General features: G+C 40.9%; 1 protein-coding gene across 4 annotated transcripts in view; it reads right to left on the bottom strand.

The window, feature by feature from the left end:
• Positions 1 to 26,323, bottom strand: part of LOC117524095 (anosmin-1) — a 165,003-nt gene that overhangs the window by 43,767 nt on the left and 94,913 nt on the right. The window contains exons 7-12 of one of the 4 annotated variants that reach the window (XM_034185824.1): positions 19,541 to 19,746; positions 15,970 to 16,114; positions 13,341 to 13,487; positions 4,343 to 4,431; positions 3,087 to 3,260; positions 2,869 to 2,988 (exon numbers count right to left, since the gene is read on the bottom strand). In XM_034185824.1, the coding sequence (XP_034041715.1) occupies positions 2,950 to 2,988; positions 3,087 to 3,260; positions 4,343 to 4,431; positions 13,341 to 13,487; positions 15,970 to 16,114; positions 19,541 to 19,746 (800 nt within the window). In that variant the 3' untranslated portion in view covers positions 2,869 to 2,949. Of the gene's footprint in view, positions 1 to 2,868; positions 2,995 to 3,086; positions 3,261 to 4,342; positions 4,432 to 13,340; positions 13,488 to 15,969; positions 16,115 to 19,540; positions 19,747 to 26,323 lie in introns of those variants that run through there. The other 3 variants (XM_034185825.1, XM_034185823.1, XM_034185826.1) reach the window with 3 other exon arrangements.

Here is a 26,323-nt window from a genome sequence, read left to right on the forward strand (position 1 = left end):
TGAGAATGTATGACTCCCTCTGGATGAGACACTAGATCAACCCAGGTTACTTTCCCAGCCAAGACTGGTACTCATTTATAACAGCTGCATGAACTGAAACAATGCAGATAAATTTCTTCTCCAAGGACACAGACAGGTAGAGTGATCATCAATTAAACAGAGGAAAATATAGTTAGCCCAACTCCTAAAGCATGAAGTTACCTGCTCTAATGCTCTATGAAACATTAGAAATGTCTTCATTTAGATAAATCATAAGGAACAAGTACTGTAGTTTCCAGACTATGGTTCCCTTTTTTTTTTTACTTGTTTCGCTGGTCCTGCAACTTAGATTATGAAGTGAATTATATGTCAAAAAAATACTGCATTATCACCTACAGGATGACACTATCTACACACATGACAAGCTGCTCCTGTGTACTGATGTGAATGATGTACTGTCTGAGCTACACCCCTGGGAAGAAGGTGGCAGTAATGCATTCTTAAGATGGATGCTAACCATTGCAAAACAGAAGCACAAGCTCTAAATGAGATGGACATGCTGGGTCTTAGAAAATGAGTGAAAGTTAATTAATCATGCTCTCAAACTGAAAGACTGCACGCTTGAATATAGTGAGAGAATAATGTCCATACTACTTGACAATTAAACTTGTTTGCACTTTGTGGAAAACCTGGAGAACAGCCACACTAAGGTAAGGCTAACTACAATGTTTCATAAAATATATAATCAATTAAAAAGTATATTGACATTTAGTGATGTAAATATGCACATTTAGCTCCATCTTGACTAGGGATGGGTATCAAGAAGTGGTTCATTTCAAGAATCATTAATTCCCTTATCGGTCCTTCAGAGCGGCTGTTGTTTTTGAGGGTGTTTGTCAGGAAAATAATCATTTCTCTACATTGATTATAGACCCTGCAGCGGGTCTGTAATCAACCGCTTCTATAACGGCTCCGCTTTGAAGCTTGAACCAATGAAGTAGTGCTCCAAACCGCAGCTTCATTGGTTCTTTGCTTGGCAGTGGATTCGCCGCTTCTGAAAGCAGCGGAGTCAAGTTAGATTCCGGCCGAAATTAATAACTTCAGAGCGAATCGCCATTTTAAATCAAATGACACCTCTTTCCAAATGCTGTAATACAAACAATAAAATACAATCGACCAAAACTTTTTTCCTCCTTTCCTTCTTTATGAATTACATTGATGTTGATGTGCAGCGCAGCTGGCTGAGCTCAGCTCAGAAGTATGGACTTACATTTATGCCATTAATGTCTGAAAGGAAATGCTTTTGACAAAAAGTACAGATTTTGTTCATTTCTATTTATGTCCAGAGATCAAGGATCCAATTCAATAAAATGTTGTTGACATAGAAAACCTGTAAAGCCTACTTTTAGTACACAGAAAATTCAAAGGAGGTATTGATAAGGGAATCGATAATGGCATTGATATTGATAAAATCTTATCAATGCCCACACCTAATCTTGACATTTTCATCTGTTCACTGATAACACGAAACAGTTTACTCTTGAGTTGTTTGCACTTCGTACAATAACATTAATTAGCCGATTTGCTTATGCTTGTTAACGTGGTGTTTGCATTACCAATGTAAAATGCAGCAATTAAATTAATTTTGCTTCTTGCTCCGTGAAGCAATTAGAAGCATGTTTCAAAAATAATTGTGATTTATAGCCCGATGCAACTTACATTTTTGGAAAGATCTGACAAATACTCTGGTGTAACATACCAGGGTGAGAGAAATAGTTTTTGAGCCTACGGGACCAGTAGCACCAATTTTTACTGGTCCTCCTGGTCCACCTGGTCCAAGGTAGTGTGGTCCCAGGTATTTGTAAGCTCTGCCTCTGCCGGCGAGCCTCAGCGTATCATTAATCATCACATCATGTGCACGTATTCAATCAATATTGTATTTGTAAATCTATAGCATGATAGAATGTTTTCATTTTGTGTTGAATGCATGTAAAGTAAGGATCCTCTGCTTTCATGTGATGCTATTATGAATCTTATACTTTGCTGTTAATTCTGGCCTCGTGATTGTCTCCTGCAGTCCAAACAGCTGTGTAAGCGCCGTAATATCTCAACTATATCTATTGCTTCTCAGACTGGTAGGAACAAAATTTTATGATTGTTAGAAGAAACTCATGTTAAAGAATCCACATCACATTCAGATTTTGTAGCAAATCCAACATTGATCTGTTAACTTTTTATGTGTGCCATGTATGTGCATGCAGTGTTGCTATAGTACTTGCTGTGTCTGTCTGTGGATGTGCTCTGCTCTGCTACTCTTCCTCTGCGTTGCTCCTGTTAAATTAAAGATGTTCTACTTAAGCTGAAAGTAGTGTGTGGACACCGTATACTTTTACACGATTCTCCTTTGTTGACTGAGCATCATTCATGAAGTCAGTGGTGTGACAGAGTGGCACAGGTGCGGGTCATTGCGATCTGTGAACAGCGGCTCAGTTATTTAAGGTGCAAGATTGAAAAAAAAAATCGGTGGTCTTGTCGAACACTTTTAATCACGAGACCGACAAGATTTTAACTAGACATCGTCTGGGGAAAATATCAATGAGACAAAGGTCAAATGTTACTGGTCTTGTCCTCAGACCAGTGTATTTCTTGACCCCTGCATACAGTACGGAAAATAGGGCATACTTAGTAGATATGACAAAGCAAAGTTCCATTTTGAACATAACACGTGAAATGTATGGTATTTAATTGACCTGCAAGAACCCCAGTCCAGCGTAGATCAAACCAGACCTTACTGGAGGAAGGATCTGCGACTGGGAGATGATGCTGTTGGGCAACTGTTTTGCCGGCTCTCGGTGGAGATCTCAGCCCATGTGACTTGGAAGCCTGTAATTCCGCTGGTGGGATCCATCCTGGAGACACGCCACAGAAAGTTACCAGTGATGTTTCCATCACTGATGGAGAAGGAAGCAGTCAGGTTCTCCGGCTTGGCCAATACTTTGGGAAGCCCTGGAGCTGCTGGGAAATAAAAGAAGTGAGAAAACACAATGCCTGCACTGATGCTTATATAGATGATAAAGTGCCTTTTATATTTTGAGTGCGTGACTACAAACCTCCTTCCCCTGGACAGGGGATGTGTTTGTGAGCCTTGCTCCGGATGGTGGCACAGGATGGGGGTGAGGAACGTGACGCTTTCGTCCTTGGAACGTACTCTTGGACTTCATCATGTGAACGGTGACTTTGTACTTGCAGGAGAACAGCAGGTCGGGGAGGTTGATGTAGTTCTCCCTGAGCCAAGAAACACATTATTCAGTCCTGATAACTCTGACATGTCACCCAGGTCAGTCCCATGGAGCTCCAGAGATAATTAAATACACAGCGCCGTGGCAGATCACATTCCCTCTCTGAACTAAGAAGCATGTCCCACATAAAGGCTCATTTTGAACACTCACATGGTCGAGGTTTGGCCACGAAGTTTCAAGTCAATCTATAATTTTAATTATTTTTGCTTTTATAGCTTGAAAATGTAGTAAAAAAAGCAGAGTTTAAAACACGATAACCAAAGTGGATTTATGTTTAAAGAATAACAAAAAAATGAATTCTGTGCAACAGTTTCACACTTTGCGCTCACTTCAAACTTTAATCATCTATTGATGACAAACAACAAAATATGCTTTTCTTGTGTCTTTTTTTAATGGAAAAACATGCTGATGATGGTGGATTCGGATCCTGCTTTCATAATAAACATTATTAGGCAGTCTCTTGAGAACGGGTGTGCGTATTTCCTCTGATATGAAACAGCTTTGATTAAAAGTGAATGAGCGCTGGGCTCTCACACTGGGGGAAAAAGAAAAAAAACAAAACAGAAAAGGCTGGAATTCTTCCCAGTGATCTATAGAAAAAGGATGTAGATTTCCTAGCAACCGTAGTGCTACTGCCCCAAAGAATGTGTTGATTACGTGGCCTCTTCCATCTTGTATCAGCCTGATACACCCCACCACCACCACCCGCCAAACTCTCCCAACATCTACACAAACCCAAAAGAAGCCCCATGCAGAAGCAAGGCTGAGGCCGTTGGAGGTGACTGGTCCCCTTTTCCGGGAAACATTCTTAAAGTAAATACGTTTTTATTGTCCAACACACCACATGTCTGACCACACGGCTAACTCATAATATTCAAAACAACAGCCATGCAATCCAACACAACAGGGCTTTGGACTCACTCAGCGATGTTGTTTTCATTAGAGAAGCTTTCCTTTCTAAGCTGCAGACAAAAAGTTAGGTGCGTGCTTTGCATAGCACAGAGCAGCTCACTGAGCCGCCGCCGTCCCTGCAACGGCTCACTCTGTCTGAAGGGTAGACCGACCTGCGTGACAGACTTCTCTGGTCCCCGGGTCTCGTTGTGGTTGCAGTATTCTGGCATCCACTGGACGTGGTAGCGACTCACTGCGGGGTCTGCAAGACAAGCGAATGTCACGTCATTCCACAAAACAGCCACTGAACATGAGTCAGATTTGAAAATACAGTCTGGTTTGGTTAAATATGTCACAGAGTGACATGCACTGCCAGCACTGAGAGGGCACTCACAGCGATCAACATTCAAAGACCCCTGATTGCACCAGCCTTCAAAGGTGGGTGGAAAATTGTCACCCTTTCTCATGCCATGAAAGCAAAGTATGTGCATGTTAATGGAAGGGAGCCTAAAAACTGAAAAGGTTTTTAACATACAAATTGAAGGCTGTACCAAATTGCTTTGGTACAACTGCTTGCTACATTCTGATAACATTTCAAGGTACGTGATAGTTGAGTTCAGAATGCAGACACCACTCATGAAACAGGTAGTGTTGAGGTTTATTAATCAAGGGCCACAACTGTCAAAATGTGTCAATCTTGTATAACATTACAATATGCATACTACCAACCTATAACAAGAAATTGTATGAACTTTTCCCAAATTCCTACTAAAATGTGAGAGGAGTAGATTTCAGAATGCAGGCACCCACTCATGAACTTGACAGTCTAGATTTGTTAATAAAGGGCCATAACTCTGATAAAATGGGTCCAACTCGAATGATAGGATATGTGTATTACCAACCTATAACAAGAAACTGTATCAAGTTTTCCCAAATTCCGACTAAAAATGTGAGAGGAGTAGATTTCAGAATGCAAACACCCACTCATGAAACTGACAGAGTCTAGATTTGTTAATAAAGGGCCATAACTCTGATAAAATGGGTCCAACTTGAACGATAGGATAATATGTATATTACCAACATATAACAAGAAATTGTATCAAGTTTTCCCGAATTCCTAGTAAAAATGTGAGAGGAGTGGAGTTCAGAAAGCAGGCACCCAATCATGAAATTGACAGTCTAGATTTGTTAATAAAGGGCCATAACTCTGATAAAATGTTTCCAAGTCGAACATTAGGATTATATGTGTATTACTAACCCTATAACAAGAAATACTTGATACAAGAAATTGTATCACAGTTTTCCCAAATTCCTACTAAAAGTGCGAGAGGAGTTGATTGCAGAACGCTTATACCCTTTTTGGGATGGACAGCCGGACAGGCAGACAGACAGACGGACGGAAATTGCCATGACATCAGGCCTTAGGCCATCGGGGGACAAAAACCGAAGGTCTTTGTTACAAACACATCTTGATCATTTCACTTTAACTCCATTGTGACGGCACACAGAGGCAACTTGACAAAAATGTCCAAATACTTATGGGCCCGACTAGCTGCATTCTTATAGCTTCTTAGCATTTCTGTCTAAATGCCAAGTTCACAACCAAAATGTTCATCCTCAGTCATCGGCATGTGCTCATCAGTAGTAGTATCAATGCTCATTCACAGTCTCAAGAGGGCAACGTTGAGTTTTTTTTTCCACTCCAGGATAGCAACTCATGAAATCACTCATTTACTCACCCATCACCTTCATTTTATTTCACTAGATTGTTATTCAGCGTACTTCTCCGTCGCTTGGATATGCCAAATAGGTCTCTGATTAATAATTGAGTTACACTATGTTGGCCCCTCAGCGGGGGCCTGCGTTGAGGTGTGGAGATAAAAGGGGCCCTTTGAAGGTTGACGCGCAGGTCTAGCATTTGGAACCCCTGAGCTTTTTGGAATAAGAAGAGAGGAATTACAGGGAATACGGAAATAGGGGGAGGGAAAAAAAATAAAGATATGCTTAGCTGGGTCTGACAGCGAGGGGAGGTAGTATGTAAAACAAGAAATGGGACATGGAAATCAGGTAGAGAGTCTCGGAGCTTGATAATCTGGAAACAAAGCCTCAGAAGTGCTGCCGCGGTCAGACCGCTGCACCTTGTCTGGGCCCGCGGTAGACAGTGATATATTATCTGAGCCCGCGTACAGTAAAGTTCTGTTTCTTCTGCTGGAAACAATCCAGGGACTCGACTGCTTTGGATCACAGAGACAATAAGTGAGAGTTTAATCATGCTTCGGTTAACCTGTCCCTTTTGAGCGTCACACAAACCAGATGTCCAGAGACTCCCAGTGCGCCGGGCCATCTGTATGCCTGCACGTTTACAGTAGTGTAACCAGGGTTGTCAGAATTCAAGCCAGGGACAGCCTTCACCCTAATGAGTGGCAAGACCTGTGCTGCAGCTGGACCGGGATTAACCCGGCTCCTCGACAACGCGATTCCCCCGGCCATGTGTGATCCCCGTCAGCATCACTCAGCTCGAAGTCCGGGCCAGCCTCGCTAACAGCTCAGAGCCAGTTCTATCTCCTCGCTCACTCCCACTCTCCCTCTGATTCAGCAGTTGGTGTCTCACCAGGACACTCCTTCAGCCAGGCTTTGCATTCTTGACTCCAAGATGTGGAGTTTGGCTGAGGTGATGACATATATTAGAAACATAACATAGACCAGTGAATGGGACTTGACAGGTTACCCTGAGAGCACGGCTTTCAAGGTTTCCACATTTCCACTGTGCTATTAACAGAAGAGCTGGGAAATGGATGTTGCCGGGACAGGCACTGCTATAGGTTTTAACCCCTTGTGGTAGTGTAACCCTTTACTGTGTCTGTTCCCGATAACACTGGGTCTTATAAAACAAAATACACTGCCTCAACACTAATTCCAGCACAAGGATCTATGAAATAAAGCTGTCATTAAACCTCTCACAAAGCTCTGTTTGGGTATTTTATTTGAACTTAAGAGTAGCTCTGGTCCCCTGGTGCAGGTTTCATTGGATGCCTCTGAGATACAATCATGTGTGCACTTGTTGGTGTCAAACACTGATGGCTTTAAGAAATCTTTCCATGCTATTCATCCATTAATAGGCAGAAAATCAAGGAACTATGGAAACAATGGCAGATTAGTCAAAGACATTTGCGTAAAGTCAATGACAATTTATTACGTCACCAAGGATGTAATAACTGTAATCCTGCTAACTGACTGTTAGCAGGATTACGTCAAAACTACTGCACAGAATTTGACGAAACTGTCACCACAGACCCGCGACCCAATCTTGGATAAGCGGTTGTAGATGAGTGAGTGAGTAAGTGTCACCATAGATAGTTATTAGGGCCATGGAAGACTCCATTAAATTTTGGAGGTGATCCGGATCCGGTTTCTGGATCAAGATTACACTTTATATAGGCTTTGAATGATTATGTCAAAACTACTTCATGGATTCTTACCAAATGTGCACCACAGATAGATATTAGGGCATGGAAGACTCCACTCAATTCTGAAGGCAATCCGGATCCAGATTCTGGCTCAGGATTTCGCTTTATAGGCTTTTAAGGATTACGTCAAAACTACTGCAAGGATTTAGACAAAAAATTTTCACTACAGATAGATATTAGGCCATGGAAGACTCCATTAAATTTTGGAGTGCATCAGGATCAGGATCCTGATTCTGGACTATTTCTTAAATTTTCACCATTTCGAGGATCATCTCAAATCTGCTTGATGGATCTTGACAAAATTTAACTCATATGTGGCTATTGTACAAAGGAAGTCCCTGTTCTTGCTGGATGTTATAAATAACATAATAATTTTGTTTATCTGGCACTTTTATGCAAAATATTTCAACACGCTCCCCATGATAACACAAAAAAAAGAGTAAAATGATAAAAGTTTAAACATACATTTTACTCTTATCCATTACATTTGCACTATTTCTTTATAATTTTATAGATACTATTTATTTATTTTTCATTCATTGCCTGGCCTCTTTTATTGGTGAAGCAAATGCTTTGCTCGTCTACTGTAATTTTCTTCTTTGATGCTACTTTGTGTATGTGCTTTCTGGAGTTTCATTGTTTTAACAATGAAAGTTCAGAATAATAGTAGTGCTATGTGACTAAAAAGATTAATCCAGGTTTTGAGTATATTTCTTACTGTTACATGGGAAACAAGGTACCAATAGATTCTTACAAATCCAACAAGACCAAGCATTCATGATATGCACACTCTTAAGGCTATGAAATTGGGCTATTAGTAAAAAAGTAGAAAAGGGGGTGTTCACAATAATAGTAGTGTGGCATTCAGTCAGTGAGTTTGTCAATTTTGTGGAACAAACAGATGTGAGTCAGGTCTCCCCTATGTAAGGATGAAGCCAGCACCTGTTGAACATGCTTTTCTCTTTGAAAGCCTGAGGATAAATGGGACGTTCAAGACATTGTTCAGAAGAACAGCGTAGTTTGATTAAAAAGTTGATTGGAGAGGGGAAAACTTATGCGCAGGTGCAAAAAATTATAGGCTGTTCATCTACAATGATCTCCAATGCTTTAAAATGGACAAAAAAAACGAGAGACGCATGGAAGAAAACGGAAAACAACCATCAAAATGGATAGAAGAATAACCAGAATGGCAAAGGCCCACCCATTGATCAGCTCCAGGATGATCAAAGACAGTCTGGAGTTACCTGTAAGTGCTGTGACAGTTAGAAGACGCCTGTGTGAAGCTAATTTATTTGCAAGAATCCCCCGCAAAGTCCCTCTGTTAAATAAAAGACGTGCAAAAGAGGTTACAATTTGCCAAAGAACACATCAGCTGGCCTAAAGAGAAATGGAGCAATATTTTGTGGACTGATGAGTGTAAAATTGTTCTTTTTGGCTCCAAGGGCTGCAGACAGTTTGTGAGATGACCCCCAAACTCTGAATTCAAGCCACAGTTTACAGTGAAGACAGTGAAGCATGGTGGTGCAAGCATCATGCTATGGGCATGTTTCTCCTACTATGGTGTTGGGCCTATATATCGCATACCAGGTATCATGGATCAGTTTGGATATGTCAAAATCCGCCCTTGAAATGGGTGTTTCAACAAGACAATGACCCCAAGCACACTAGTAAACGAGCAAAATCTTGGTTCCAAACCAACAAAATTAATGCCTCGCAGATGTGAAGAAATCATGAAAAACTGTGGTTATACAACTAAATACTAGTTTAGTGATTCACAGGATTGCTAAAAATGCAGTTTGAACATAACAGTTTTGAGTTTGTAGCGTCAACAGCAGATGCTACTATTATTGTGAACACCCCCTTTTCTACTTTTTTTTTTTTTTACTAATAGCCCAATTTCATAGCCTTAAAAGTGTGCATATCATGAATGCTTGGTCTTGTTGGATTTGTGAGAATCTACTGGTACCTTGTTTCCGATGTAACAATAAGAAATATACTCAAAACCTGGATTAATCTTTTTAGTCACATAGCACTACTATTATTCTGAACACTACTGTATACATAAGAACAATTTAAAACACAACACCAAATACAAACATATCATACAAACCAACAAATATAGCTAAACTGAGATAAAACCATAAGTAATTACAAGAAACAGAATATAAATGTTTTTACAACCTCTGGCAATAATTATGGAATCAATCACCGGCCTCAGAGGATGTTCATTCAGTTGTTTAATTTTGTAGAAAAAAGCAGATCACAGACATGACACAAAACTAAAGTCATTTCAAATGGCAACTTTCTGGCTTTAAGAAACACTACAAGAAATCAGGAAAAAAAATTGTGGCAGTCAGTAACGGTTACTTTTTTAGACCAAGCAGAGGGAAAAAAATATGGACTCACTCAATTCTGAGGAAAAAATTATGGAATCACCCTGTAAATTTTCATCCCCAAAACTAACACCAGCATCAAATCAGATCTGCTCGTTAGTCTGCATCTAAAAAGGAGTGATCACACCTTGGAGAGCTGTTGCACCAAGTGGACTGACTGGACCAAATACAAACAACATGGGAAGGTTGTTAAAGGCAAACATACTGGTAGACCAAGGAAGACATCAAAGCGTCAAGACAGAAAACTTAAAGGAATATGTCTCAAAAATAAAAAATGCACAACAAAACAAATGAGGAACGAATGGGAGGAAACTGGAGTCAACGTCTGTGACCGAACTGTAAGAAACCGCCTAAAGGAAATGGGATTTACATACAGAAAAGCTAAACAAAAGCCATCATTAACACCTAAAGAGAAAAAAACAAGGTTACAATGGACTAAGAAAAAGCAATCGTGGACTGTGGATGACTGGATGAAAGTCATATTCAGTGATCTTGAATCTGCATTGGGCAAGGTGATGATGCTGGAACTTTTGTTTGGTGCCGTTCCAATGAGATTTATAAAGATGACTGCCTGAAGAGAACATGTAAATTTCCACAGTCATTGATGATATGGGGCTGCATGTCAGGTAAAGGCACTGGGGAGATGGCTGTCATTACATCATCGATAAATGCACAAGTTTACGTTGATATTTTGGACACTTTTCTTATCCCATCAATTGAAAGGATGTTTGGGGATGATGAAATCATTTTTCAAGATGATAATGCATCTTGCCATAGAGCAAAAACTGTGAAAAAGACACATAGGGTCAATGTCATGGCCTGCAAATAGTCTGGATCTCAATCCAATTGAAAATCTTTGGTGGAAGTTGAAGAAAATGGTCCATGACAAGGCTCCAACCTGCAAAGCTGATCTGGCAACAGCAATCAGAGAAAGTTGGAGCCAGATTGATGAAGAGTATTGTTTGTCACTCATTAAGTCCATGCCTCAGAGACTGCAAGCTGTTATAAAAGCCAGAGGTGGTGCAACAAAATACTAGTGATGTGTTGGAGCGTTCTTTTGTTTTTCATGATTCCATAATTTTTTCCTCAGAATTGAGTGAGTCCATATTTTTTTCCCTCTGCTTGGTCTAAAAAAGTAACCATTACTGACTGCCACAATATTTTTTCCTGATTTCTTATAGTGTTTCTTAAAGCCAGAAAGTTGCCATTTGAAATGACTTTAGTTTTGTGTCATGTCTGTGATCTGCTTTTTTTCTACAAAATTAAACAACTGAATGAACATACTCCGAGGCCGGTGATTCCATAATTATTGCCAGGGGTTGTAGATCAGCCTCAAAAGCATCAACTAGAATAGACTTTCTAATGTCAAGCAGCAAAGTGTTCCACAAAGCAGGACTCCAAAGCCTGCTGACTTCTTTTTCACCCTTGATACACAAAGTAAGCCCACATTCTGAGACTGCTGGGCACGAGAAGGAACGTCACACTTAACAAGCTCTGCAAGACAGATGTGTGCACAAGCATTCAGAGCACCTTAAGTCAGCAACAAAACCTCCAAATCTGCTCTTAATTTCACATGAAGCCAGTAACGATACACCAAAATACCCTTTAACTTATTAATTTATGATACAATTGAGAACATGAATGAAACAGTTAACCCAGCTGTTGCAGATCATCTAACAAGTTGTGGCTTCAGCGATATCACCAAGCTGGCCAACGCTGTTCATCTTATAGTGCAAAGAAAATGGAGGTGCTAGTGGAGTACGTAGACCTCTGTTTGGATCACTTAGCACTTGCTGTGTATACAATGTGACTGCATTTCCATTCCATTAGGAATTTCCAAATTCGCAAAGTCTAGACGGTAAGCAAGGTATGATGGAAATGCTGCCTTTAGTGTTCAGCCTCGATCAGTTGTAGCTGCATGGTAACTCTCCTGCTTTAGCAAACATTACAGTTTTAGCAATAGTGAAATTACAGTTGTGCATTATTATATCCTTAAAGTGTGTTTGTGCTAATGAATAGGGATGGGTATCGAGAACTGGTTCTTTTTGAGAATAGTTAAGAAATTATTTGATCGACTGACATCAATAACCTTTTTGCTTAATGATTCCCTTATTGGTCCTTCAAAGCGGCCGTTGTTTTGGGGGGTGTTTGTCGGAAAAATGATCATGTTTCTACGTTGATTAGAGAACAGATCATAAATTTTTATATGAGTCTGTTATGCACTTAAACGTGCATGTGGAACAATTTTTAACTGATTTTACCACTTAGAACAAAGAGACTAAAGTTACAACACGTCCCGCCATCGCACGGGTTTGGGCAGCGGTCCAGACCTCCCTCTTTGCCCACAGGAGGCCAATAAATTTAGGATTTGGGAAATCAGGTCTGGCTTTTGTCGCACCTATATTTTGCTTTATAAAAAGTATTTATTTTCTTTGTTCGTGACTCTAGCTACGTGTCCTCATGTGTGTGTGACGCTGGTAAGAACCCAGGCCTGTAATTTCACTTAACTCTGAATAAATTTGAACTCTGAAATAGGTTGTTTCTGCACCTTAATAGGGACTGAATAAAAAGAACCAGAAGAAGATGACACCAGAGTGGATTATGCCATGAATAAAACTGGTACATAAATGTAGGCTAATTGCATTCTGGTGCAGGTCATTGACAGACACATTTCGTACAATGTCATAACTTTTAACGGACTTACAGAAAAGCTGTTATAGCTGACCAGGTCAAATGTTTGAAGTTTAGCTTGGCCTATGGCAAATAGTACACTACACAGTTTTTTTCACGCAAATTAGCAAGAGTGTGGTAATTTGTTTAAGATATTTATCATTCTGGATAAATTAAAACTGAAAACCACTGTTGGGAGCAATTTGGGGTTCAGTGTCTTGCTCAAGGAGACTACGATGAACAGACAGTGGAAAGCTAAGGCTATTGCTTGAATTACCCAAGCACGGGGAAGGTTGGGGATTGACATCATACAGACAAAGAACAGGCTGGCCTACTGTGCTACAAAACACCAACACTATCACTTTTCTCATAATATGTTCTTACCTATGTTTGTTTACACTGCCTCTTATCGTGGACACCACTTAGTAGTTGCCAGATATGATGACATCAGTACGCAATGTCCATTTGGCCAGCGCTCCCAGCTCCCAGGCCACATATTGCAATTTCAAAAAGGCGTTCCATTGTTTAACCGACTAGGAATGAGCCATATTGTGGTGTTGATGCCTGAGAGCAACTGGCGCAAACAACAAAGTGGTAAACAGATTGCAACAAGGCCGTGATTAATGTGGTGGAATGCATACCTCCCCGGTTCTTCCAGTAGACTCGGACCTGCAGCTGGCCATCCTGGTAGAAGGGCGTTCCTACCTCCAGAGGGCCAGAAGGGCGTTTGGCCAAGGTGGAAACAAGAGGGGATATCTCCTCCTTCTTTGACTTGATCACTGACTTTACTGGGAAGAGAAACGGAGAACTGTTTGCTCCTGTAGCTAAGACACACCAGTGAGCGTGTTATGGCAAACTCTCCAGCATGGTAACAGAATAACACACAATTATTTCTTTGTAAGATCTCAGCAGTTTCAACATCTTCTTCATGCATAATTGGTGTTCTGTAACCGGTAGAGCGCAGCACTATTACTGCAGGGGTTAGAGGTTCAACTCTTCTAGAGCTGCTTATAATGAACGCACTAATAGTACTTGGTATTTGCTTCCTAAAATGAAGGTGCTCCAAATGAATGCAGATGAGCCGTCAGTGTACTTTGGCCATTCATGCATCAGCCATTTCCCCTGATAATACTCTGCCTGAAAACTTCCAGTAATTTACAACAATTAAGGTCCTTGTGACTCAACAACTGCCAAATTTTGTCCGGCTCCGAGTTGTGTGCGACCTTGCACATGTCTGAACAACCATTTGTTCTCATTCACATATTGTGGGTCCAGAACTGTACTGCTACACATCCACATGACCTCTGCCAAGCTAGTGAAGAGAATTATGGGAAATCAATGGACGCACTGAAATGCACCATTGCCGCTGCAGTCAGGTGCCGGGCTTGAACAGCAACAAAACAGATGGCGGAGCTCAATGTTCACATGGAATATAGAGTAAAGCAGACAAAATCCAGCATGCAAGAAGCCAAAGTCAAGGCTTTCTCTGACAATATACTAAGTTGTAACAGCCACAGGAATGAAGACAGTAAGGGCTATGACAATGTGACATCTGACCGCAATGACTGACATTCACATGAATGATTGAACTCTGACTTTGCCAACTAAGTGTGTATCACATATTGTCCAAATTGTGTTGAAAATACAATATTTTGACAATGGGTTTTGCCAAAAAGAATTCTTTCTGGGCAATGTCAGGGTAAACATTCACTGACACAAGTTCATTAGAAACCAACAAAAGAATCTCGGCGAAGTAGACCAATAAGCAGACGGGATTGACCTCAGGCTAATTTGACATCATGTGGGCAATTCCAGAACCCACCTCCGTATGTGGAGGGAGCTGACCTTTATCAAACCAAAACCTTTAAGGGATATTCTGCGGTTATTTGTCATGCACATGCCAAGTTTGTTGGTAATCGACCATAGAAGTAGGGAAACAAACATTTCTCATAGGTCTTGCCACTCATTCTTCTGGAGGTTGAAGCTGTGGTAAGGTAGGCTAAAATAAAAAAAAAAAAAAAATAATAATAATTTATAAAACTGTTTCCACTTCAAGCTTCTTCTACTACCCATCTCGGTACTGGCCTGTACCACTGTGCCTAGTGGCAATGTACAATTATGAAGCTGAAAAGCCACATGACACTCTCAGAATGTTGGACAATACAATGTCAAAGTGTGATATATGGGGCGTTTCACTCACTGCCTTGCGAGTGGGTACACGCTTCACAAAAAGGTGCAAAGGTAATCGGTCCCAAGCTGGCACCCAGTTTTCATGTATGGCTCCACACAGTAAGTGTGAGCAATGGCACTGGTCAGCCGGCTGAACTGCTAATGAAAGGCAACGTCTGTCCCCACAACCTGTAAACGTGGCAAGAGTTCAATACCTTCCCCAGTGAAGAGCATAAAAACCAGTCATGTGGTCAGTAATATGGACCAATAAATAAAAGGTGGATGAAATGTGACACTGTTGCCAAAAGCTCTGAGTAGAACAGCAGAGATGATATTTTTCTTTAGTTGTATGAGGAAGCCTACCAAAACCACCAAATTAAGAAGATGAAACCGCACATGTAACATGTGGCACATTTTTAGATGGTTATTGATTTTTCATTCAGGACAAAAACATTCATAATTGGTCCAGTATTGCGTTAGAACACTAACATCACTGAGGGCTAAAACAGTTATGTAGTGGAATCCTATGGGGCTAGTGAAAAACCTCAAAGTAAACATCTTTTTCGCAACGCTGCTCTCCACCAAGTCCATTTGAGCCGACTATTAACGACTTCTGCTTCATTGCTAAACAATATGAAGGAGCTCCTCAATAGCAATCAGCTTGTGTGGATCAGTGGAAAGAGTCATTTCAAAACCAGAGGAAGGCTAAGGTAAGTCACTGCCTATACACTCAATCATTGTTAAAAGTTATTTTACATTTACTGAGGTAAACAGGCACAAATGTATCTCTGTAGCAATTCTTTCCAAGCTACCAAGAATTTGTGTCCATGCCATGGTGACAAGAAGCGGTTTATGTTGATGTTTATCACTTGCCCCATTGCCCCCACTGCAGAGCTGTTTAACCCTTGGCAGTGTTAATATTCTAACTCTGTACTTGGCCAAGTATCATTGTTTGGTTTCTTAATAAAAATTTGAACCTCTCCTGTCCTCTAAAAATAGGGCTCACACTGAAAAACCCCAGAGTACGGTTGACTCAATGACAATAACTTCGATTTACTGAGCTAAACCAATTAGTTATTCGCAAAATCAATCCATCTTTACCTGAATCATTATTCTGGGAGGTGCTGAAGTGGAGTGAAGCCTTGGAGCTCTTCAGACGCACCTGTCCCCAGTAAGTAATGGCCTGAAGCTCCACGGTGAAAGTGTTGTTTGCCTGTAGTCCCTCCAGATCCACCCAGTTCTGAGCCTGTGACACAACAACAACAAAAAACACTATATATGCTGCCTCGTGGCCTCATTTCAAAGCTCTGTCACACAAGTCCAACAAAGACCAGGCCGTTTATTAAGAACACGTGTGGTGCTCAGGAAGGCATCGTGGTGAGGTAGATAGCCTTCATGGGTGTGCGTGTTGTCAGAACCTCCCAGGGCTTCTTCACCGTGTTTGACTTACAGCATTCCACCATCAGCACGAGCTTCATCACTCCTTCTTATTGACTGTGGGTATTTTGACATTCCTCGACCAGGGGGTTGCTTTTGCAGCCCGGAGGTGCAGAAGTGGAAACCAGTAGTACATGTGTCGGTAGGTGTCTGGTGTCTCCCACCTCTATCTCCTCTGTGCCACATCTGCTGTGCATTTCTAAAACTAATTCAGCACAAGATCCTTCAGACGGGGACCGTCTAGACAAGCTGCCTTTCTCATCGCTACTCAAGTGAAATGTTCTTTGCACAGCCTCGCTACTCCACGTTATCAGGTTACATTTATGGATGCATTATTCAAATGAACATGCACGAGTACCTCACTTAGCTTTTAAAAATGCAAAAACTATTCAACTATTCATGTATGAATGTTTGACTATGTTACCAATCAGATGAAGTCCACTTCATTTATTCACCATGGGCACTCATAAATATGTAATTTGATATTTAGAAGAAAAAAACACATGCATTTATGGCATCAAACGTTTACAGCTCAGGTGTCTATTTCATACAATCAAGAAGACCTTTTAGCTGAGGAATATATTTACCGAAGCAGAAGGTGGTGGTAATGCACCATTATGTTGGATATCAAGTGCCATACAGCAAGAAGAAAGGGAATAAAAATGTCTGAGTGGGAAGCATTTGTTGGATCTCAGAGTAAATAAATCCCTTCTGCTGTTCCCTTGATTTTCTTTTTTTCACCCCCACTCGAGGGTTGATGTTGATTTCGTTTTACACCGGATGCTGTTCCGCACACAACTCCACATTACATGGAGAAATGGCAGGTGTGGGGTTTGAACCAGGAATCTTCCGCACTGAAACCAAACGCAATTACTACTTGGCCACCATCCCTGCTGTTGGATCTCAGAGAATGAGTGAAATTAATAAATCATACTCTCAAACTGAAAGAGCATGCTCTTGAATGAAGAGAATAAATGACCTTCACACTAATCAGCACTCCACTTCTTTGAAGTTTGTGGGACAGCCAGAACTGCAACAAGGAGGAGAGCTAGGCTAAGGTAAAGCTCACTATAATATTTTAAAAGCTATACAGGGGTTCTAAAACATTTATTTACTTTTAAATGTTTTGCTCTGAACAGACATTTTTGTCTGTTCATTATGTGTTTTTTATTCCTTTTCATACTGCATTTGCAGATGCAACCAAGTGATCATACTGTAATAGTAGAAAGGGAAAAAAACTCCCTCAGGGATTTTTTGATTATAGGAAGAAATGTCAAGCACTCTAGATTCAGTGGGGTGACAATCTGCTTTGGTCATATGAACAAATAATGCACAAAAGAGTGAATTGTTAAAACGTAGTGACAGAAGTATTGCAGTTAAGCAACCATAGCATTATTGTCCAGTGTTCACAATGACATAGATCTCCAGGATGTAAAGACCAGAGTTCTGGTCAAATAGACCACATAAGTAAATCAGTGATTTCATTGACGCCACATCAGTCACTGATTGAGAACATTCGCCAGTTCTCACCCCAACCCTGATGCAATGAAAACTGCTACAAAATGTCTCACATCCACAGGCAAGTTCTCTGATGTAGACTGCACACATCACTGTGTAAGATGAGTTACACTCAGACACATTCTAATCATTATCATTACATCTAACATTATCCCTTCTATTATCAGTTGAGTCACACCGCTAAATAGATGCAGTTGTAAAGGTTCTGTATTCCAAAGAGCCCTGTGATGAACTAGCGGCTTGTCCAGGGTCTACCCGCCCAATGACCGTGGGGACAAGCTCCAGCTCGCCCACGACCCGTAACTGAAATAAGCAGTTATAGACAGGGGTGCACATAACTGGTACGCATTGTGCTTGTGTGCGCTGAACATTGATGCACAGCATTTTCCAGCAATTTGTCATTGCTTTCCTCTTATGATGCGCTTCCCTTGTGTTTTCTGCTGCGCATCATTTATTTTTAGCATGCACAAGCACCATGAGTACCAGTTATGTGCATGCCTGGTTATAGATAATGAATGAATGTATTCAAAATAAACTACTCTGGTGCATAAATATGGAAAATAAAGAACTAATACTCAAAGATGTACATGGGTTGCTCATGTTACAGATGTAAATCCATGTGTTTATGGTATAACTCTGGGATTAAACCCAAGCAGCGGGGGCTTGGTGGCCACTAGAACTAGTCTGATCTAGGCTGATTTCACAATACATGCAACTTCAAAATCAGCTGATCCTCATTTCCATCATGCATGTGATGATTATACTATTATCATCACCTTGCAACAAACCCCCACATGACCAGCATTTGGCACACAGGTACATGGTGCATTATGTAAGCAAAACAAACAGCTTCTCTACTGATTTGTTCATCAACCATTTGAAATTTTAATCATTTAACTTTCATCATATGTGCTTTAAACTTACAGACTTACAAGATGATAGCATTTATTGATTTTGAGTTATTGTGGTAAAGTGGAGGGGACGGACCCAGTCACTTATCTCCCAACTCAAAGTTATTTTTGTAACAAAACTGTGCAGTACAGCCGTTTAATTTAACATTATTGAGCATCTGTAGCTGTGTGCAGCAGCTTAATGTCATTTTCACAAATTAACGGTATCTGTGTGTCTCCACTCAGAGGCTGCAGATTTATCACACATTATTCTCGTTGGCATTCTGCACATTGCTGTTAGGATTTAATTAACTAAAGGAGAAGATGTGTGCAAGGCAGCTGTGGATGACGGATTGGCTCAAGACAAGAAACTCCCATGTGCGCGCGCGCGCGCACACACACACACACACACACACACACACACACACACACACACACACACACACACACACACACATCACAATTCCCACATCTTTGGAGTACGACTCCCATGTTACACCATCAAAAACCAAACAAGCGCACAAACCCAATTTCAGTGTCATGAAAATACCCATTAGAGGCGGCCGTTACGATGTCACAAAACTCGGGCTCACTGTGTCACTTTGTGCTCGCTTTACTGCCTTTCAACTAACTGCAAATAATTAAATGTCCCATTTCTTCTTCATTGTTTCTTCCTCTAAGGGTCTTTTGCGGATCATTTGAGTGATGTGGAGGCCGGAGGAGGAGGCGCTGGGACCTTTTTGGATAAAGCCCTTCAGTCTCAGACAGGAGGAAAACACAGAGAGTGTGAGAACATATCTCAGAGTGAAACAGAGCGAGAAGATTACCCCGTTGGTGGTCTTTCTCCTCTTCTTCTTTGATGGCACTGTGGACTTTCCAGGCACGGTCCAGCTCCAGAAGAGTTTGTAGTGATGTACGGGAATATCGGGTTCCTCCGGCAGGGTCCAGTTGAGACGAGCCGTCACCAGGCCTTCGTCGCCGAGCGTCACATTGGTGACGCGTAAACTGGTCGGCCTGGGAGGAGCGGTAGGATCTGTAGACATAGCAACAATGAGCAACAACAGAGTCAGTTGCTGCAGTTTACATCTGTGGACATTTAGGGGAGGAGGACAAAGAGGCCCTCAGGCTCGCTTATATAACAAATATCTTGTCCAGGCTGAGTTTTTGCAAGTATGATTTCAAACCGAGTGCATTACAAGCCAAGACATCTTTCAGCACTTTGCCGTTTGCAGTTGGGTTTGACACTGTGTACGGTAATTAGTCCTCCACTGACAATCCACCATGAGATGTTATGACAGGCATCCTGTCAGTTCTATGACAGCGCTGGTTACGACTGAAAGCAGAGGTCAGAGGTTACCCAACACATGCTGCTCACTTCGGCTGCACGCTCACATCCCAACAAGCGCCTGTGTTCAGAGTACGGTAATGTGGAGGTTCTAAACCTGGTCTACTGTGGAGTGCTGTGCTGGGGAGGCGGAACCGTGTGTCACACAACAGATCAAAGAATAATCCTCACTGTAAAACCTGAGAAACTCAAGATAATGTTACGGAGTCTTTATTGTCATTGTAACAGGTGCAACGAAAGGTAAGGTGCAAGCCTTTCAGTGCAAATAGAAACCTGCGTAAACCACGTGAAGACTTGAAAGGGCTGGGGAAGAAAATAAAATAAACATAAAATTTAACAGATTGAAAAAGGTATGTCTAGAGCGCAAAATAAAACATTTTTAATAAATTGGAAAAAAAATTAAGCAAGTACGTAGTAGCAAAAAAGAGATTACATATAAAAAGAGAAAAGTGTACAAAACTGTGGATATTTCAGTGGCAGTGGATATTGCACATTAACAAATATTGCACCCATTTCAACTGTGGCATGTGACCTGGTTATTTGCTTCCAGTGGCATTCAAAGCTCTAACAGCAGTTAAGTAGAAACTGTTTTTCAATCTATTTGTACTTGTTTTAATGGCCCTGGACTGTCTGCCTGATGGCAGTAGCTCAATCAGAGAGTGACCAGGGTGTGACAAGTCCTTTAGGATGGTATCGACTCTCCTGAGACAGTATGAGCCATGAAGGTGTCCCAGTGTGGGTAGAAGGCACCCTGTGATCTTTTCTGTTGGATTGGTAATCTCAAACGTAATCTCAAACATTTTATCATTTGAGTATCACTACAGCACCATTGGAATTTTGAGCCACATGACAAGATGCCATGATACACTGGGAAACCCACTTTCTCAACCTGCCATACAAGGGTCAACAGTGCTCTTGCTGTCCTCATGGGGTTGAAGAAACAAGGCAGAAAGTGACTAAATAAACCAAAACTGACAACCAATTAACACAGATCATCATAACTCCCGCTGGAAAGACTGCCAGATAAAATCTGGACAGATTTCATGCAAAGGATTTGCTGGATATCTGCTGGACAGGTAAGACCACCCTCACTCTGCTGTCAGTTGTCAATAATAATGTTAGAGTGAGAACATTTTTGCTTTTTTTACCAAAATGAATCAGTGAAGAGACTGAAGTTTTATTTAAGATTTTTCGAAAGATTTTCCTTGTAAATTGGAAAATCCCAGTTCCTAGTTTCCAGCAAATGCAGCACTAACGCTAAACCTTGCACATACGCATCCTACTTCATGTTTTCTGTAGCATCTCAGAGAAAACACTATTTGCCATGATATCCCCCACAATAACCAATTAAATTAGAGGTAATTTTGTAATATACCACCAAAATAAGTATATATTATTTAAAACAAATTTTATCACAAAGTAAATTTTGTAAGCACTACAAGTTTACGTTCATTAACCAACCAAGTCTGTATTACTCAATTGTAATTATTGATATTGGAATAATTCAACTTATTTGGTTTGAGGTAATGGTTTTCTTTAAAATTCTATTTAAAAACCTAGATGTATTAGAATAGTGTTAGCAATCAAACATCTAAGTATTCACCTAATCTTTTGTTAGCAAGAAATTCATTTATGAAAAATTAGCTTAACAGGTGATATACAAGAGTGAATGAGGCACCCGTACCGGGAGTCCAACATCCACCGTACACTCAAAAATACAGAAATAATAAAAGTTATGAAATAACACTAGCAGCCTACTTTTTAATAGTCTAATAATGTATAACAATCCTGCAGGACTGCAATAAACCAGTATGCAGTGCTGACCATATATATTTGGATGTTATTGTACCACTAACCTACCAGCAACTTTAAAAAGTAGGTTTCATGTATTATTTTGTTACTTTTATTATCCCATTATTTCTGGATAATGAAGAATCTGAATGAGCTAATCAGCTTTTGGCAGAGCAGATAGAGATGGAAAAATCAAAGTTTACAAGACAGTTGTGAGACCAGCAATGTTGCACGGCTTAGAGACGGTGGCACTAACAAAAAGACAGGAGGCGGAGCTGGAGGTGGCAGAACTGAAGATGTTGTGATTCTCTTTGGGAGTGAAGAGAATAGACAGGATTAGGAATGAACATATCAGAGGGACAGCTCAGGTGGGACGGTTTGGAGACAAAGTCAGAGAGGCGAGATTGAGTTGGTTTGGACATGTGCAGAGGAGGGACCGAGGGTATATGGGTGATTCTTTAACTACAGGCACTATTGGCCTTGTAAATGTAATTTCCACCACACCATTGCCTTACAATATAAAGCGCCTTGGGGCAACTGTTTGTTGTGATTTGGCGCTATATACATGTGCTCTGATGTCACTGTTTATCTCCACAGAAACTACCCACACAATCTTTCATACAAACTGTTTAAAGGGACATTTTAAAGGGACATTTAAAGGGACGGGGGAGGTGATGGTCTAGTGGTTAAGGTGTTGGGCTTGAGACCAGAAGATCCTGGGTTCAAATCCCCGCCTGACTGGAAAATCACTAAGGGCCCTTGGGCAAGGTCTTTAATCCCCTATTGCTCCCGGTGTGTAGTGAGCGCCTTGTATGGCAGCACCCTGACATCGGGGTGAATGTGAGGCATTATTGTAAAGCACTTTGAGCGTCTGATGCAGATGGAAAAGCGCTATATAAATGCAGTCCATTTACATTATTGTTGTGGTGGAAATTATAGCAATAGTGTGGGACAACTACATTTCGTTTAAAAAAAATCACAACAGTTGTATGACATTGAATACCCCAATTATGTTTTGATTATTTTACTGATATTTTATTCAGAGATATTTTAAAACATTAGAAAAAACGTTTTTTACTATTCATTTTCATCATTGAAGATCATAAATCTGTGTGTGGGACAAGCACAAAACGGCAATATTTGCATATAATGATGCTGAAAAAAGGTGAAAAAGTCATCATAGACTACTAGGCCAAATTTCTTAAAACACTTTCATTGTAAAGATAACTATAAAAGTGTGAAATTTCCCCTTTTTTCTGTTTTTCATAAAATATGATTAAGGGACATAAAAGTGCCCGTAGTCTAAGAATCACCCATATAGGGAGAAGGATGCTGAGGATGGAGCCACCAGGCAGGACGAGAAGAGGGAGGCCAAAGAGGAGGTTTATGGGTGTGCTGAGGGAGGACATGCAGGTGGTTGGTGTGACAGAGGAAGATACAGAGGACAGGGTGAGATGGAAACGATTGATCTGCTGTGGTGACTCCTAACGGGAACAGCCAAAAGAAAAAGAAGATAGAGATAGAAAAATGTGCAGGTGAGGCAGTCCCCGAGGATCGGGAGTGGGAACTACTGTCTCAGACGATAGTTTTGGTCAGTCTGTTTTGCATAGTCGTGGCATGTGGTAAATAGTCCCTCATGATAATGTCATCAACAACATATGATGTAAGGTATCATAAGATGCGGCTGAGTGTTAATAACAACACTATAGGTTAGACAAATGTGCAGGTTAGAGAATCCCTGAGGGCCGGGGTTGGGAACTAGTGTTTTCAAAGGTAGTTTCTGTAGAAGAGATTCTTATTTAACACGAGTAGCCAACAAAAGCCCAAAGCTTATTTCCAGAAGGGCTCACGGCATGTGTCTCTCATTCCTCCCCAGCACTCCTGTTGAAGGTGCCAGTTGGGAGCGCTGCTGCAATCGGGAAGCGAACCCGGATCGCTGACATCCGAGTCCAACGTGCAAACCATTACACCATCACCTCCCTGTGATGTCAGTCAATTTATATATATTGGATGTGGCACACAGTAAATAGTCCCTCTGAAAATTTGTAATGTCACCAACAATACATGATGCAAGTTATTATAAAATGCAACAGTCCATTAATAACATTGTACAACTGTAAAATTTGGAAACGTGGTTTCAGTTCATGTAGAGCTTCAAATGCTGATGCCTGATTGATATCCATGAACTTCCTTTTCAGCAGTTTGTGGAGAAATCGGAATTGCTGTCATATGAGATACTGTTAAAAGTGATCAGATCACTCAAGGGCTTGAGTACCAACATAGTTTTAATGTGATTGATGTAAAAAATGTGAACTTGCCCTTTAATTTATTAGGTTTTACAGTGTTTTAATTAGAAAAAAAAAGCCCAGCTGCTCCTCTGCCAACCTGAAACACTTATTCCTGTCTAAAAGCGCAATCATTCACCGTACCAGCCGACGTGGGCCGTGCAAGATAAATAAGCACTGACTTCTTACAAACTGCCCAAAGAAAGTATACAGGAAAATTGCACTCAGATGATACAGCCGCACTATGTAAATAACAACGGCATGACAGAACGGCTCGGAGCTCATCAAACCCCCGACAGCTCCCATCAATCTATCAACATTCTGCTGCTGATTGGTCTGACTGGGGCTCATTTTCAACCCCTGCAGCCGAATCCTTTTCCCACCTGGTGTCTGGCTCCGTCAGACAGCTATCCAAACCGCTCTGGGGAGCAAACGCACAAGAGGACTGACAGGGCAAGTCAACACGCACGCCAAACACACTAATGCCTTTTTTTTCTATTTACCGCAGTGTGTGTTATTTGGCTCAACGCGAAGCGTGTGTCAGGACCTTTGTCAGCGCTAAGCACTTTTATCTGCAGCATCGATGTGAATAAACGACTCGAATTAAGTAAAGCGGTTCGATTAAATATGTGAAAAGTTGCGTCTGACGCCGTTTCATCTCGGTGTATCTGAGCTGGTGCCTCGACACGTCAAACACGTCCTATCTGATCTGGATCAGATGAACTCTAGACACAATACTACATTTGTAAACCTATAATCCCTGGGAACCGCACAATCGGTCACAGCTTTAACAAATTCCATCTGTGGCGTTACGCAGCCATTTAGTGTCATTTGACATAAAAAAAATGCAGAGAAAGAAATACGGGACGCCGTCAGAGCTTTTTTTTTTTTCACCGATCTGTGGTGGCGATCTGACGTGCCTGGAGGTTATGTCATTCCCTCTGGAAGCAAGACAACACTTGTATTCATTGGAAACCTGCAATATCTGACTAATTCAGACATATTACAGTTTATATGGCTGTAAAGAGGGGGAAACCCCTCTTTTGAAGACACAGACAACAATCTGGGTGCTAAACAGAAAAGAAATATTGTGCACACCCAGTCCTTTCTCATTACTCATGTTTTACAGCCCATCAGCGGGAATTATTAGTTTGAGTAGGCATAATGGGAAAGTGTGCACAGACACTGATTTAGCACTGAAGAAATACAGTGAAGCATAAATTTTCTCACAGGACTCAGATTCTTAGATAGCCACTCAGAATCGGTTAATTAACATCAGCTTTAATCTCTGAACAAGCAGGTGTTTCTATTAGTAATCAGCTCTCAACCAATAGGAACCATGCACATTCCTTTAAACATCAGTGTTCTCACTGACCTCTCACTGTTTACAGATCACTGACAAGACATCCCCTCCTCCACCCCACCACCACCAGGTGGTCCCTGTCTTCTGCCTGAGGGGCAGTCTCTTAATCAGGATTCGTGATCATTGAGTCTACTCTAAGCTATTATGACAACCATAACCAAATCTAATTCACCATAAGCTATAACAGTCTGTGCACCATCTTGGTGCATTAAAATGATCAGCTTTAACTTGTCTTCTGAGTCCTTCTTGTAGAAAGACTGCACATGGTTGAAACTGTAATCTAAGAACCTGACCTCAATTCTATTTGATTTATAACAAGAACAGCACATGCTGGAATGCCTTCCTCCACTAAGACCAAAACACCAACTGAACAATAAAATACAAACTCCTATATGAGCTGAAAATCACTTTTAAAGTAATATGACCCAAAATTAATCGAACTGTAGTATGAATCAGTCGATGGTTCAATGTTAAAAGACAAAAATCGATTGACTTTGTTTTACTGCTACTTCAGCCTCTTCAAACTCTTGTAAAAGTTCAGAGGTCAGCACAAGGTTTTTGTAAGGCTGGTTACAGGAACATTAACTTTGTGAAGTAAAAACAAAATCAATATGTCCAATAGCGGCACATGGTATAACAGATAAATGTACCTGATTACAATTTGCAAATATGGTCATTCCAGTTCAGAATGGGAAGGTTATGCTATGCTATTTACAGACCGGTCTCATGCTTTCTTTTTTCCCATGATAACGTCACAAAATGTAGTACTTTTTCATCACAGTTACCTTTCGCTTTCTAATTTTAACCCTAACCAACCCTGGACTTC

This window comes from Thalassophryne amazonica, chromosome 14 (genome assembly GCF_902500255.1).
Source record: "Thalassophryne amazonica chromosome 14, fThaAma1.1, whole genome shotgun sequence".
NCBI classification, from domain to species: domain Eukaryota; kingdom Metazoa; phylum Chordata; class Actinopteri; order Batrachoidiformes; family Batrachoididae; genus Thalassophryne; species Thalassophryne amazonica.